At 35.6% G+C, this 16,459-nt stretch overlaps 1 protein-coding gene across 10 annotated transcripts in view; it reads left to right on the top strand.

Moving 5' to 3' along the window:
* PCDH15 (protocadherin related 15) overlaps window positions 1–16,459 on the top strand; it is a 910,832-nt gene that overhangs the window by 840,907 nt on the left and 53,466 nt on the right. For all 10 annotated transcript variants that reach the window (XM_018041648.1, XM_018041647.1, XM_005698156.2 and 7 more), the window contains one exon: window positions 8,669–8,757. In XM_018041648.1, coding sequence (XP_017897137.1) covers window positions 8,669–8,757 — 89 coding nt within the window. The remainder of the gene's footprint in view (window positions 1–8,668; window positions 8,758–16,459) is intronic.

The raw sequence follows: 16,459 nt of genomic DNA, 5'->3' as shown, positions 1-16,459 counted from the left end.
TGAGCAGCCACTGCTCCTTGACCCGGGGGTACTCCTCCAGGCTGTTGCCCCTGACTTCAGATGTGGGGTAAATCCTCTTGGCTGTTCCTGCACCGTCGCAGCCTGGCACTCTCGGCCGCTGCCCCTGACCTCAGACGTGGGGTATCTCCTCTTGGCCGCACTCTGTGCGCCATCGCAATCGCCCGCATTCCTGTGTTAGAGGACACAATCGTCTTCACAATTTTTGCTCTATGACCAAATGAACTTGTGTGTGTGTGTGTGTGTGTGTGTGTGTGTGTGTGTGAATGTGCTTGGTCGTGTCCAAGTCTTTGTGACCCCATGGACCTGTATCACGCCAGGCTCCTCTGTCCATGTATTTTCCTTAGTCTCTTAATTCCTTTCTCTACTTAACCACTCATTTAATTCCTGAGTAAATATTGTTGTATATATGTATATATACACTGTAACACACACATACTTCATATGTGTGTTATCTTCACATTTTTCAATACTTCTGCTGTTGCAGTTTGTTTGATTAAGCATCATGACCCACTTGCATCATTGCACAAACTCACTAACTTGCTCGTATGCTTTCTTTCTTGCCCTGCTAAAGTCTGGCTTTAATATAGCAAGTAAAGTGATATCTTAAAATGTAATTCAGGTTCTGTTATCTATCTGCTTAGAACTTTCTAATATCAGCTGATTCTTTCAGAGAAATTCTTAGATTATAGAAGACCATGAGGCCCTTGGTAATCTGACCTCCAATGATCCATTTTCTACTCTTCTCCCTGTAACTCCTTCAAACCTGATAATGGCTAGTTTGCTATTTCTCCAATAGTCAAAAATGCTCTCAATTTAGAGAATTTTATAATGTGCTTCCCTGGTGGCTCAGCTGGTAAAGAATCTACCTGCAATGCTGGAGATCTGGGTTCGATCCCTGGGTTGGGAAGATCCCCTGGAGAACGCAAAAGCTACCCACTCCAGTATTCTGATCTAGAGAATTCTATGGACTGTATAGTCCATAGGGTCACAAAGAGTCAGACACAACTGAGTGACTTTCACTTTCACTACCTACAATATCCTTCCCTTGCACTGTTCAGGACTAGCTCCCTTATCTCTTCTAAATATTTGTAACAATGTACTTCACAATGAAGCATACTCTCATCATCCTAGTTAATACTGTAACATACTGCATCTCTGTATACTTAGCTGTTTTTTTTTTTCATAAAGGGCTTATCATATTAGTGTTTTTTTTCCTCAGAAAAGCTCTATAAGGACATTTTAAGAAATTAATTTAATTTAATCCCTAATATATCTCAAGCACCTAGAATAATTCCTGTCATAGATTGAGTGCTAAATTCCTATGTATTCAGTGAATGAATGGCCCATCTCTTGCAGTGTAAGTTAGCAGTTCTCACAGGTAGTCTATGAAAACCTGTATGTCATGCTAAATCACTTCAGTCATGTCTGACTCTTTGCAGTCCTATGGACTGTAGTCTGCCAGGCTCCTCTGTCCTTGGGATTCTCCAGGCAAGGATACTGGAGTGGGTTGCCATTTACTTCTCCACCATGAGAACCAGAGAAACCCCAAATCATTTCAGGGCCCATGAGATCAAAGCTCCTTTCATGAAGATACTAGGACATGATTTGCCTTTTTACCATGTTGCATTTGCCCTGCCGCAAAAATGGCTATGGCTTCATAGCCATACATAAACAGGGGGGGAAAAAAAGGAAGCCTGTTTCAAGTAAGAATACCCTTATTTAGGCTGTAAAACTTGTTACTTTTAATAAATATCAACTCTTGACTAAAACATTTTTGAAACTGGAGCCAATTATACAGAGTGAAGTGAGCCAGAAAGAAAAACACCAATACAGTATACTAACACATATATATGGAATTTAGGAAGATGGCAACGACGACCCTGTATGCAAGACAGGAAAAAAGACACAGATGTGTATAACGGACTTTTGGACTCAGAGGGAGAGGGAGAGGGTGGGATGATTTGGGAGAATGGGAATTCTAACATGTATACTGTCATGTAAGAATTGAATCGCCAGTCCATGTCTGACGTAGGGTGCAGCTTGCTTGGGGCTGGTGCATGGGGATGACCCAGAGAGATGTTGTGGGGAAGGAGGTGGGAGGGGGGTTCATGTTTGGGAACGCATGTAAGAATTAAAGATTTTTAAAAAAAATTTCTATAATAAAAAAAGAAGTAGGTATAAAGCACTTCTGATGTGTATGAAAGTTTCATGTTGTCTCAGAGAAAAACTCTATGCAAGTTGAATTAGCTGCTTTATTCAAGGAATAGCTTTTTATTAAAAAATAACTTAGAGATAAACTATGGTTATTCAGATATGAATTTTTGATGGGCATTTACAAAAAATTAAATGAGGTGAGACTGCCAATTCAGGGAAAACAACTGACAGTATTTGTTGTTAATGATGACATTCAAGCTTTCAAGTACAAATTAGTATACTGGGAAGCATGTGTTCACCACTGTGAGTTTGACAGCTTGCCATTACTTACTGAGAGATTTTTCTGATGAGATCAGTCGTAATGTTAAAGAATGTGATTTTTTTCTTGGTATTGTGTAATGTAATGTGTCAATATTTGAAAAACTGGCAATAATCAGTGAACCAATACTTTCCAAATGACCAAAGCAAGATGTTTTTAAAAATTCATAGGCAAAAGGTCCATTCAAAATGCAAGACAGATAAGGTTATTTTAGTGTAACTGAACATGATTTTAGATTTTACACTGAAACTAATCTTGAGGAAACTACCACTTGAGTTTCGAGTTTGCAAACAACATACACAATCATTTGAAAGCAAAAAAAAAAAAAAAAAAAAAGGAAAAAGTACTTAAGATACCTCTTCTTTTTCAAGAAAAGTAAGATTGCACCAGAAACCAGTTAGGAAGAAACAGTGACCAGACCAAGCAAGAAACTATGTGAACCTCTAGAATTTTGCTGTCCATGGTGCTAACTCTTTGCTACATGTGGCTTCTGAGCACTTGAAATGTGGTTAGGTTGCGTTTAGACATACTGTGTAGAATACACACTGGACTTCAAAGACTTAGTATGAAAAACATATAAAAACTCTCCTTAATAAGTTTTTTAGCTTCCCTGGTGGCTCAGATGGTAAAGAATCTACCTGCCATACAGGAGACATGGGTTCGATCCCTGAGTCAGACAGATCACATGGAAAAGGGAATGGCAACCAAATCCAGTATTCTGGCCTGAAAAATTCCATGGACAAAGGAGCCTGGCAGGCTACAGTCAATGAGGTCACAAGAGTCAGTCAGGAATGACCCACTAATATTTTCACTTTTTCTAGACAAACTAATGATTATATTAGGTTAAGTGTATTATTGAATTAATTTTATTATTTTTTCTCTTTCTATTACGATTACCAGAAAATTGAAAATTATACATATCTGGCTTTTTTTTTTTTTTTTGGTCTCACGTTATGTTTATATTGGACTGTATTGAAACTGGAGCCTATTATACAGAGTGAAGTAAGCCAGAAAGAAAAACACCAATACCTTATACTAACACATATATAAGGAATTTAGAAAGATGATAACGATAACCCTGTATGCGAGACAGCAACAGAGACACAGATGTATAGAACAGTCTTTTGGACTCTGTGGGAGAGGGAGAAGGTAGGATGATTTGGGAGAATGTCATTGAAACATGTATAATGTATTATAAGAAATGAATCACCAGTCTAGGTTTGATGCAGGATACAGGATGCTTGGGGCTGGTGTACTGGGATGACCCAGAGAGATGGTATGGGGAGGGAGGTGGGAGAAGGGTTCAGAATTGGGAACTCATGTACATCTGTGGTGGATTCATGCTGATGTATGGCAAAACCAATACAGTATTGTAAAATAAAGTAAAATTAAAAAATAAAAGCTCAGAAGAAAAAATGAAAAAAAAAGTGAATAGAAAAAAAAAGAATTATCAAAAGTTTATGAGAAATAATTTAAAAGATTCAGAATCTTTGTTTTTAGAATTATGTGTTGCACAAATATTAGCTTTTTCTTTTTTTTTCTCTTGATTGTACCTAGTAATTTTAATCCATTACAAAAATCACCCCCCCACAAAAAAAAAAGAGATGTTTAGAAAAAGTGTCATTAGTAATTAAGGCACAAATAATTAAATGAAGCAATTTTAAAGCAGAATTTAAAAAATTTTACTATAATAAACTGAAATGCATTTTTAAGAATATTTGCATATAGGCATTACTGAAAAAGTAATATAAACAAAATCTAATAATCTTAAACATAAATATCTTTGCTATAGATGATAGAAGAAACCAATGATTCAAGGACATGGAAATTTTTGGAAGATCAAAATTTAAACTATAATAGCTTGTTGTCTTCATATGCACAAAGTCTATATGTTCTACATAAATAATATGTATATGTCAATACATTTACAGAGATTTTAATTTTTAAATCTGTTTGTAGATATGTCTGAGATAGTTACTTCTAGAGTTAAATGCAGTCTGACTTTTTATTTTTTCAGAATTCAAAATGCATTACTTTTTTATTTTAAGTGTACAACATTATGTTTTCCAATCATTTTCAAAAAATCTTTTTGAGAAATTATAAGTTTAATATGTATATGTTCCAGAGGACTTTAAATCTTGATTCAGTTTGTTTAACAAATTAAAAATTCTCTTTGAAGTAATTTATCCTTCTGAATAAAGAGAAAGTACTGACAGTCTTCTAAACATAAATGATAGAGTTATTTATAACTTCAAGGCCAAATATTGCTTCTAAATAGAGTACCCAGCACATGAATTGACTGCATTCCAACACTTTACTTGTAAAACAACCTTCAAAACTTAGAACTTATTTATGCAAAGGGAAATTTTACCTTTACCCCATACTGAATAACACATTCTAGTGTTTCATTGATCTACAATTAGTGGAAATCACTCATCCATGTGTAATTAATCCCTGGGTGTTTGTTTTGATAGGCTGATTGTGTAACAGAAAACTCCAAAATTTCAGTGGTTTAAACTAACAAGGTTTGTTTTTGCATGACCCAACAATGAGAGCATATGTGGTCGGCTGATGTTCTTGACAGCTCTTGCAAATTGAGATTCAGTGGCTCAGTTCCCTTCCATCATGTGTCTGTGTCCTGCTTTATGGCTTCTTTATTCAAACAGATATCGCCAAAGAAAGGGAAGGTTGACACATGGGATAGATTAAAGAGTATTTGTTTCTTCTTTTGCACTGACTTCCACTGGTCAGAACTTCATCATCATATGGTTCCATCAAACTCCAAAAGAAGCTGAGAAATCTGATCTTATTTAGAAAAGAGTCCACGATTACTATTTGTTTCAGGCTTTTTGTTTTGGATCATTTTTTTTTTTTTTAACATTCTCTCACCCAATATTGGAAGAGGAAAAAGGAAGGGAGGAAGAGACGAAGGAAGAAAGAGAGGGAAGGAAGGAATAAAGAAACACAGTTTCACAAAACTCATAGATTTTTCTAGAGATTTTTATCATCCGTTTTTACTACTCGAAACTAAAACAGAAAGCAAAACAAATATCAGAAAAATGTTCTATGTAATATGTAATGTTAGTCCTTTTTATTCAGGAGTGATGCAAAAAGATAAAATAGAGTTACAAAAAAAATGTGATAATCCCCTTTTCCTAATGAACTTAGATTTGTGTGTGTGTGTGTGAGGACACAGTCAAGATTCATGTATATGTTTAAGGAAAATTTAAACATTTGATCCCAGATACCTATAGTGAGTTAGAGATACAGGTTGGAACTGACAGTGTTAGCAACTCGCTGATTGATAGGTGATAATAAGATAGACTCCTGGCTCAATATAGTCTATCTGCACACATGAATTATTAGGCCCACATTATGGTTTGAAAGATTTCAAATTAGTTGTAAATATTTCACATCTTATCTCTTTCCTTGAAAGATGGAAAACTCCAGCAGATCTGGACCTATTTATCCACATCACAATATTCAGTAGAGATGAGCAGTAGCTGTGTTCTTCAGAGTAATATGCTCTCTGATTTGAGAGACTGCCAATTCTCCCTATTATTTCATACTTTTGACAGCTTTCCTCATTTAGGTTATCTGCCTTGTCCCTGAAGAAGTTTGAGCTTATGACTTCTGATAGGCCATCTATGGGCAACTATATGCAGGGAACTTGGAGCTTATATAAAAAATATATGTAAACATGAGGTTGAAAGTGAAAGTCGCTCAGTGGTGTCTGACTCTTTGTGACCCCACTGACTCTATAGTCTATGGCATTCTCCAGGCCAGAATACTGGAGTGGGTAGCCTTTCCCTGCTCCAGGGGATCTTCCCAACCCCGGGATCAAACCCAGGTCTCCCTCATTGCAAGTAGATTCTTTACCAACTGAGCCACCAGGGAAGCCCATGAATACTGGAGTAGCCTATCCCTTCTCCATGGATCTCCCAACCCAGGAATCAAACAGGGTCTCCTGCATTGAGGGTGGATTCTTTACCAACTGAGCTATCAGAGAAGCCCAAGACATGGTTATTCCCTAGCAAAATTATATTCAGATATATAGTGCTAAATATGCCTAATCCAGAGTATTAAATTAACAGTCCTGGTGTATATGCATTTACAAAATGTTAATTGTGTATAATATTAGATAAATATTTTTAATTTTAAAATTTAATATTGCAAACTGCCATTGCTGCATGGCAAATAGAAGGAGTAAAGATGGACGTAGTGACAAATTTCCTCTTCTTGGGTTCCAAATCACTGCGGACCGTGACTGCAGCCAAGAAATCAGAAGACAATTGCTTCTTGGCACGAAAACAATGACAAACCTAGACAGCAGGTTGAAAAGCAAAGACATTACTCTACTGATAAAGTTTTATATAGTCAAGGCTATGGTCTTCCCAGTGGTCCTGCATGGTTTTGTGAATTGGACTGTAAAGAAGGCAGAATGCCAAATAATTGATGTCTTTGAACTGCGGTGCTGGAGAAGACTCCTGAAAGTCCCTGGGACAGCAAGGAGATCAAATTAGTCAATCTTAAGGAAGATCAACCCTGAATATTCACTGGCAAGGACTGATGCTGAAGCTGAAGCTCCAGTATTTTGGTCATGTGGTGCAAACTGGCAACTCATTGGGAAAGACCCTGATGCTTGGAAAGATCGAGGGCAGAAGGGGAGAAGAGGGCATCAGAGGATGAGATGGCTGAACAGCATCACCAATGCAATGAACATGAACTTGGGCAAGCTCTGGGAGATGGTGAGGGACAGGTAGGCCTGGCCTGCTGCAGTCCATGGGGTCACAAAGAGTCAGACACAACTGGGTAACTGACCAACAGCACTTGTGTGTAATATACATGCAGGACGGTACATTTTTTTAATGTCTGAGTAATAAAAGGGCACATGTTCTGGAGCCTGTGTTTAATTGGGACCAATATATTAATGTCTCTTTGTTTTATTAGAGACATATTTTAAAACTGGATATTTAAAATTTTTTCATATTTAAAAAATGGAATGATACTGTGACTACCTGATACAATGATTTATAGAATTAAATCAGTGTCAATTCCTGTGTGTATGCCTATGTTAAGTACTTTCAGTTCTGTCCAACTCTTTGCAACCCTATGGACTGTAGCCCACTGGGCTCCTCTGTCCATGGGATTCTCCTGGCAAAAGTACTAGAGTGAGTTGCCAAGCCCTGCTCCAGGGGAATCTTCCTGACCCAGGGAACGAACCCAGGTCTCTTCAGTCTCCTGTGTTGGCAGGCAGGTTCTTTACCTGGGAAGCCCATTGATTCCTGTACTTTTAAGCGAAACAGTAAAACATGTATTGTAAGCAGAGAATAAATGCTATTATTTTTCTTCCATTTTTCTAAATAAGAACATAGAAGGGACTCTAAATATCACATGAAAGAATGGATTCATAAACAGTGTTAAATTAGCTTATTTCAGCCCCATCTGAAGTTTTTATATATATTGTCATTGTTTTAGTCACTAAGTCGTGTGATCTAGTGTTTGTGATCTAGTGAACTATAGTCCACCAGGGTTCTCTGTCTGTGGGATTTCCCAGACAAAAATACTGGAGTGGGTTGCCATTTCCTCCTCCAGAGGATCTTCAAGACCCAGAGATTAGATCTGTGTCTCCTGCATTGGCAGGTGTATCCTTTACCAGTGAGCCACCAGGGAAGCTCGAGTTTGTATGTGTATATACCTCTTTATCTACAGCAAGTTGGCTAATGCAGACATGATTCTCTATTTGATTCTCATGGAATGAATTATTCTAACTCTCCATGTCCCAGATTCTTAATCACAGTGAATAAAGGATCTCTTAGGGTTTATAAAATCTAAAAGCTTAGTTTTCCATTTTCCTGAGAGTTCTTAAATAACCAAGTGTTTTAAAAAATGTACAAAACCACGTTTGTTTTATGCTTTTTTAAAAGTCAAGAAAACAAATGCAAAACCAACAATAGTCGAAGTCACTCAGGCTTCTATAACATCTAAGTAAGCAACTATTTTGCCATTCCCAACCTGTTCCAACATATAGAACAGATATGATGTAGTTAGAAATACCATTTATGCTTAAATTGGAAACCGCTATGTCTTTGCATAGTAGGAAAGAAAAATGTTAATTTGATTATAGAAATGTTAATGAGTAAAAGCCAAATGAATTATATTTTTGTCTTTCAGGTCTCTGTGGTCAATCAGCTGGATATGCAAGTCATTGTTTCTAATGTGCCCCCTACTCTAGTGGAAAAAAAGATAGAAGTCCTTACAGAGTAAGAGTTTTTCTTTGCTTCCATATTTGTTTTCATATGGCTACAGTTTTTTACTGAAGTAGGTCATTTTGATTATTACAATGTTCAGACTAAAGGCACATTTTTTTAAAAATACCATCTCAAAATTAAATTTAGGTCATTCTTTTATTGAAACATGTAACTTCATTTGAAGTTTGTGATGATCTAAGATTCCTCAAATAAGAATGAAAATTAGATGTGAGATCTTATTATTCAGAATGTTTTGACTGATGGGTCAAAATAAACTCAAAATACTGTACATAAGAAATAAGCATAACTATGAAAGTACATATCTTTATTTTGTGGCTCCAGAGTCTTCAAAAAGCTCATTATCTCAGCAATCCAGCTAGTCCAGGAAATGCTGTTTCTCAGAGCGATGTGTCTAAATGGCTAAAACTTACTCTTTTATAATTTTTACAGAATGTTAATTCTTTCATATTTTCATTCTAAAATACATGTCACATCCCTCTACCTTTTTTTTCTTTCTTTTTTTTTTAAGTTTTTTATTTTTTTTAATTTTAAAATCTTTAATTCTTACATGCGTTCCCAAACATGAACCCCCCTCCCACCTCCCTCCCCATAACATCTCTGTGGGTCATCCCCAGTGTATACTCTACATGGCTGAATATGTTAGTGTTGTCTCAAAACTGTGATTATTAATTCACAATTTCCTAATATTCTAAATAGTATCAAGGAATATTAACATGTCTTTACTATTTCACCCTTAACTACCCTAACCTAGCTTGTATCATTTAATAATTTTATAGTGATACTTATTAGTTATTCCTTGTCTTCTGTTGAATTCAACTTGACTGATGTCAATTACTGTCAATTTGCCTCTTTCAAGTAAAACATCTTTATATTTCTGTGTTGCCAGAAGAAACTGTAGATGGTCAGATAACCTGCTACTAACTATGTGCCAAATAAAATACAATAGGCACTGGATTAACACATGAGTGACTCTCCTGTAATAAAGGCATATGTGCTTTGCAAGAATTACTTCCTGGTGCTTCACAAAATTTATCCTTTCTTTGCCACATAAAACATCCTATGAAAGAGGTGATTATCAACATTTAAGCATGAAATAGCGATCAGAGAGTATCTTGTTTACTTCTGTAAAAGTGGTTTATATATGCTTAACTTTTATTAAATAGTAGCTGATTACACCTGAAAAAAGTTAGAATTGTGCTTGTTTCTTAGCTGTTTTAATGTCTTCTATTGGAACAGGCTTTTTCTGATTACACCATCCAAAAGAGATGACACTCTTTTCAACACCTGCTTTTGTTCAAAGCATATTTAATATTTATATTATATGTCAACTTAACAAATGCTTTATAAAGATAGGAAATCTACTTTTCACTACTATAATTCCAGTTATATAGTAAGCATCTGATGCATTTTCCTGAATGAAAGTTTTGTGCAAGCAAAATCATGATGTTCTGAGACAAAATTTATAAAAAATGAAAATGGCAATGTAAAAGTATAATTTCATAGCAATTATATGATTTATTCCTCTTACATAGATATGAAGATTTTAAAAAGAAAAATCAGGCATCTTTGAAAGAAGTTTTGACTTAATATAATATTGTCTTTGAAACAAAAGCTTGGGCAAATAGTTTAATCTTCCCCAGACTCAATTTCACCATTTGTTGACAAAATAAAACTCCTTTCATAGAATATTGTGAGAACTAAATAATATAAGCCATCTAGGACTCTTCTAGGACTATGAAAATTGTGAACATTCAATGAACAATAGATATTCTATGCAAATGAAGTTAGTGACCCAAAGTCAATAGGGTAAGGCAGAGGGATCTCAGAGTTTTGGCATGTTCTATTCAAAGAATATAATTTACTAATGGAGGTCAGATTATGGATTATGGATTCAAGCAAACTAGTGTGGTGTCGATCTTGTGTTCCTTTAGATGGAATTAAACATAAATTTGTGGGACTCCCCTTATGGCTCAGTGGGTAAAGAACCCACCTGCAATGCAGGAGACACAATGACTCAGACTCTTTGATCCCTGGACTGGGAAGATACCCTGGAGGAGGAAAATGGCAACCCTGCTCCAGAATTCTTGCTTGAAAACTCCCGTGGACACAGGAGCCTGTCAGGCTACAGTCCAAAGGGTCGCAAAGAGTCAGGCATGACTGAGTGACTAAGCACATAAGTAAACCTAAATTTACCAGTGCAGTAAGCATAGCAGGTGCATGCCAGATTCCCTTTTACAAGATGTCTTTTCTTGTTTGTTTTCTATAATATGTGTTAATTTAGAGATTTTTAAGGACAAACATTTTGGATCCCTTTTTAAAAAGAGACTTTGTCCATGAAGTTTTATGTCATTGTAAAATAGAGCAGAAGATACAGAGAATGCCCATATACTTCTTCTTCCACCCCACCCCCCACATAGCTTCCCTCACTATCCATATCTTGCACCATAGTACATTTGTTACAGTAAATAAAGCTATGTTGACATATCATAATCATCTCAAATCCATAGTCTACATAGTGTTCACTCTTGGTTGTATATTCTGTGGTTTGGACTACTGTATCTATCATTGTAATATCATACAGAATAGATTCACTCCTCTAAAAAATCCTCCATGCTCCAACTATTCAAACCTTTCCCACGAACCCCCAGAAGTCAGGGATCATTTTACTGTCTCCATAGTTATATCTTTTCCAGAAGATCATATCCTTGGAATCATGTAGTTTGTAGTCATTATGATTCCTCTCAAAATCAACTTTAGTAGATAGAAGATGGAAGTAGCGATCAAGAATGTTAGATCTGATTCAGCACCATGAGGCCCCAAATGCTCCAATGTCCCAGGGCTGGGGGTGAAAGAATGGAGGGCATAATGAAAGCATACACCTAGACGAAGTAGACAGGAGGGGTGCCAATGAGGTACTTAAAATTAGGACTTTATTATTTCAATGATCAGACTAACCAATATATATGTTTCCTGTAGGTATTCTTAGATAAGTCGCCTCACCTTAAAGGCATCTTCTGTATTTCCTGAGACATCTCTATCTTAAGATGGGAAAACAAACTCCATATGATCATCACTTTTATTTTTCTCCTCTGAGCAGTCGCTCAGCTGTGTCTGACTCTTGAGACCCCAGACGTTAGCCTGTCAGGCTCCTCCTCTCCATGGGATTTTCCAGGCGAGAATGTGGGAGGGTTGCCATTTCCTCCTCCGAGGCTCTTACTGACCCAGGGATCAAACTCACCTCTCCTGCATCTGCTGCATTGCAGGCCGATTCTTTTCTGCTGAACCACTAGGGAAGTGGCCAGACCATAATCCAAAGCGTTCCTGAAAAGCACAAAATCAGCACAAAATGGGAGAGTAGATTAAAGAAGAATGTAATGATCTAATAAATCCATTCACAATTGGGAAGATTTTTCATAAGGTATCAATGCCCTTTGATAACTAAGAGCATGATGCCTGGAAAATAGAATGCTCAAAGAGTAAATGTTAGCTGCTATAGGAATGATAATAATTACTTCCCACTTTCTTGGAACTGGCTTAAGTAGCTCTTTTTTTTTTTTTTTTTTTTACTTTGCTTTCTAATGCTTATAGAAGTAACCAAATGATCTTTTGCTATGAAACACATATCTTTTAAATTATATTAAAATATTCAGCAAATTCTCCCATACTGGGAATCTCTGCCCCTTACGAGTGGCCTCACGTTTGTGTTTTGAAGCATCTTAGTATTTATCTCTTTATGAGCATTGTTTTCTGTTACAAATTCTTGAGATTAAGGCATAGGAGAAATAGCTGTGAGGGTAAGGTTAAGGAGATCTTATTATAACATACAAATGATTGGCAATAGTGTCTAAAGAAGCTAAAAATTGTTTGTATTTTGTGTCTTCCTCCTTGCTCTTTTCACTTCACCATGAAGCTCATATAAATAAAAGATGCTTGGGATTCTAAAATTTAAATGGTAAGAATCTGTGGAAATGGCATTTTCAAAAATATAGATAAAATAATTTAGAAATATTGTGTTATAATATAAATCAGAATTGGTAACTTAGGTCTCAGAGTTGGTCAAATGCTTCTTATTTTCTAAATACAATATGAAAATTCAGTGAAATTAGGACTTTATTGGCTTTATTGATGTAGTTATTGCTTTGGTGTGGAGGAGCCTAATAGTTCCATAAAAAATTTACAAAACATCTGAAATGAGTCTGTGTAATTAATTATAGCTCCTGGAACAGAGCTTACAAAACATACTTTAGAAATCTAGCCAAAATGTGTATTTCTGGGGTAAGAATTATAAAATCACTCCAGAAGAAAATCTAGGAAACAATAAAAAAATAAAAGCCAGCACTTATATTGTCTTAAATCTGCATAAGACTTAGTGTTGAGAGGTAAGGTGGAGTTGAAAAGCAAATCAATAAACACATTATCGTTGATCATTTTTATCTGCATTTTGCTCTAGAGTTGGGAAGCTCAGGGAATTTTCTATAAAGGGATATATTAACAGCTTACTAATAATAAATTAAAAATAATATTTGTACTTTTAGTGATATTATTTAAATTTTGCTGTTTCATTAAATTAATTTTGTTATTAAAATATTTAAATGTTAAAAATAATTAGTAATCATCATAGCAAAATCCTTTTGTAAATAAAACTTTATTTTCAAGAGCAGGTAAGGCTGATTTTGCTAATGAGCTCTAAATTAGTGAATCCTAATTTGGAGCATTATATTTTGTAAAGAGAAAAATTACAATGCTTGTTTTTTCTATTCTAACTCCTATAAGAAGAAAATCTTGTGTGAAATTTCCAACTGATAAATTAGCAGTTTTTCCTAGGAAGGCTTTTCCTTTTGAATTCACAGGATCTACGCTTAAGCCCTGGTCCACTAGTGGTTAGGAAGTCTTGGACCAGGAAATTAAACTTTTTGATTCCTAGTATCCATATCTTGGGGCTTCCCTGGTGACCCAGTGGTAGAGAATCTGCCTGCCAAAGTAGGAGATGCTGGTTCAGTCCCTGTGTTGGGAAGATCCTGTGGAGAAGAAAATGGCAACCCACTTCAGTATTCTTGCCTGGGAAATTCCATGGACAGAGGAGCCTGGAGGGCTACAGTCCATGTGGTTGCAAAAGTGTCCGACATGAGTTAGTGACTGAGTATGCATCCATGTCCTGAAGCTGGCAGTTTAGTTATTAAATAAAGAGTAGTTCTTACTTGTAAGCACTGAAGATTTAACAGTGAACTTAAGCAAAGTCCTTGTTCCCATGAAACTTACATTCTGTAAGGGAAAAACAGCAAATAGGATAAGAATAATAAATAATACATAATTTGATGTCAAGCAGTAATAACTATAGAGTCAGGATAGAGAAAGTTATCCCAGAGAGAGGACACTGCATATATGAAAATCCGTAGTTAGGAATATATTTGTCATATCAAGATATAGATGTCAATGTAGGAAATGAGTTATGAAGGATCTCATAGGCTACCTGAATGATTTTAACATTTTACTTTGTGTAAAATAGAAAGTCCTGAGCTTCCCAGATGGAGCTAGTGGTAAAGAACCTGCCTGCCAATTCAGGAGAGGTAAGAAATTTGAGTTTGATCCCTGGGTCTGGAAGATTCCCTGGAGAAGGAGATGGCAACCCATTCCAGTATTCTTGCCTGGAGAATCCTATGGACAGAGGAACCCAATGGGCTATGGTTCATAAGGTCACCAAGAGTCAGACATAGCTGAAGCGAACTTAGCATACGCACATGCATAGTAGCTACTAATTACATGTGGTTATCAAGGACATGAAAAGCGACAAGTCCAAATGAGAGGTGCTGCAAGGATAAAATACACACCAGATTTCAAAGACTTAATACCAAAATAAGTAAAATAGCTCCTTAATGTTTTTGTATGGATTACATATGAAATGACCATTTTGGATATACACAGCTAAATAAATATATTGAATTCACCTCACCATTTTTATCTTTAATTTTTAATGTGGCTACAGGAAATTTGAATTTATGTGTATAACTTGCATTGTGTTTTTTTGGGCAGTTTGCTTTAAATATTTTGCACAGAGAAATAACATTGTAACTTTAAGTTTTAAAAGGTTATTGAGTGGGAAATCAGGAGAGCAGTTAAGAGTCTAGAGCAATAGCCCAAGAGAGGGATCAATGTGGTTTGGAACTGATAGTAGGTATGGACACAGGGAGGAGTAAAGGATATAATTTTTGAAGATACAACGTACAGAATTTGTTATAAATTGGACATATGAGGAAAAGTAAGAAACAGTAATGACTCCTAGGTGTTGGGTCTGAGCAATCGAAGCCAAATAATATTTGCTGTACTTGAACACTGAAAAATTTGATAAAAATTATACATGCAAAAGTAATGGTGCCGTGTTCTTGGAAAGGATTGACTTTATATGACAATACTTGATTCATATCAATAAAGGCCCTGGATGTCAGTCCGCTCTCGCCATCATGATACTAATTTCCCAACTTAGTAATGGGTTAAAGCTCTATTATCTGTTCCTTACAGTCACATTTTTAGCTCTACATTAAGATTTTTTTTAATTTATCTCATTTATTCCATGCGAACTGAGTACATTATAGATATTAGGTTTGGTACTATCCAATGAAACCAATGAAAATATGTTTAAAAAAACATAGGCCCAGCTGGGATGCATGAAATATTTTATTGTTTTGAAAGTTTATAGTTGTATAGTTTTTTCTTATCTACTATGTTCTAAATTGAATTGCTACAAATATCTCCTTGAATTGCTATAAATATCTCCAATCACATACCAATTTTGTTCAAGTATTCTTAACACAAACATGAAGTTGAAGAGGTTATCAACAGAGTATGACTATAAATGATCTAATTTTATCAGATTATTAAGCATAGATATTTCAATAGCACAACTTTTGAAAATAATGTTTTTTGTAATAAGCAGCTAATAGCTGTAAAATAAATTGAAGCCAACCATAAAAATAAAACATAAGCTCAATATAAAATGAAATCCAAATTTTTTTAATATTCAAAGTATATGTCATGATTCCTTTAAAAAATGATAAATGTAATTTGGTTTTATTCAGTCTAGGTGATTCATTGTTATGAGAGAAAAGGGATTCAACTACTATTTTTCTAAAATACCTAGCTTGGGGTTTTATTTTCACAGAGAAAGAAGTAACTTCCTGTCTTTCCTAGCAGAAATACTCATTTTTCAACTCATTATGTTACAAGAACTCATACTATTTTACAAAATTAAGATAGCCCAGAATATAATTTGACTTGTACAAAACAGTGTGTGATGCTGTTACTTATGTGCTTTGAAGAAATAACCAAAGCAAATTACTTTTAGGACTTCTCTGGTAGCTCAGATGGTAAAGAATCTGCCTGTAATGTGGGAGACAGGGTTCAGTCTCTGGGTGGGGAAGATTCCCTGGAAAAGGGAATGGCAACCCACTCTAATATTCTTGCCGGGAGAATTACACGGACAGAGGAGCCTGGTGGGCTATAGTTGACAAAGAGTCTTTTCAACTAGATTTTACTTTTTCTTTAGATTCTACTGTATATTGATTCAGTAGAGTCATGCATGTTGATGTGTTTCCTTTCAATAGGTTTATTCATATTTTAATGTCCATACTCACCATTGATTGATCAACACATTTCTGAATGCTTATAGTCGAAACTACCAGTTTCTCTTGGGAGAAAG

The sequence above is a fragment of the Capra hircus genome, chromosome 26 (assembly GCF_001704415.2).
Source record: "Capra hircus breed San Clemente chromosome 26, ASM170441v1, whole genome shotgun sequence".
NCBI lineage: Eukaryota > Metazoa > Chordata > Mammalia > Artiodactyla > Bovidae > Capra > Capra hircus.
This window is presented reverse-complemented; position numbering and strand designations above follow the sequence as displayed.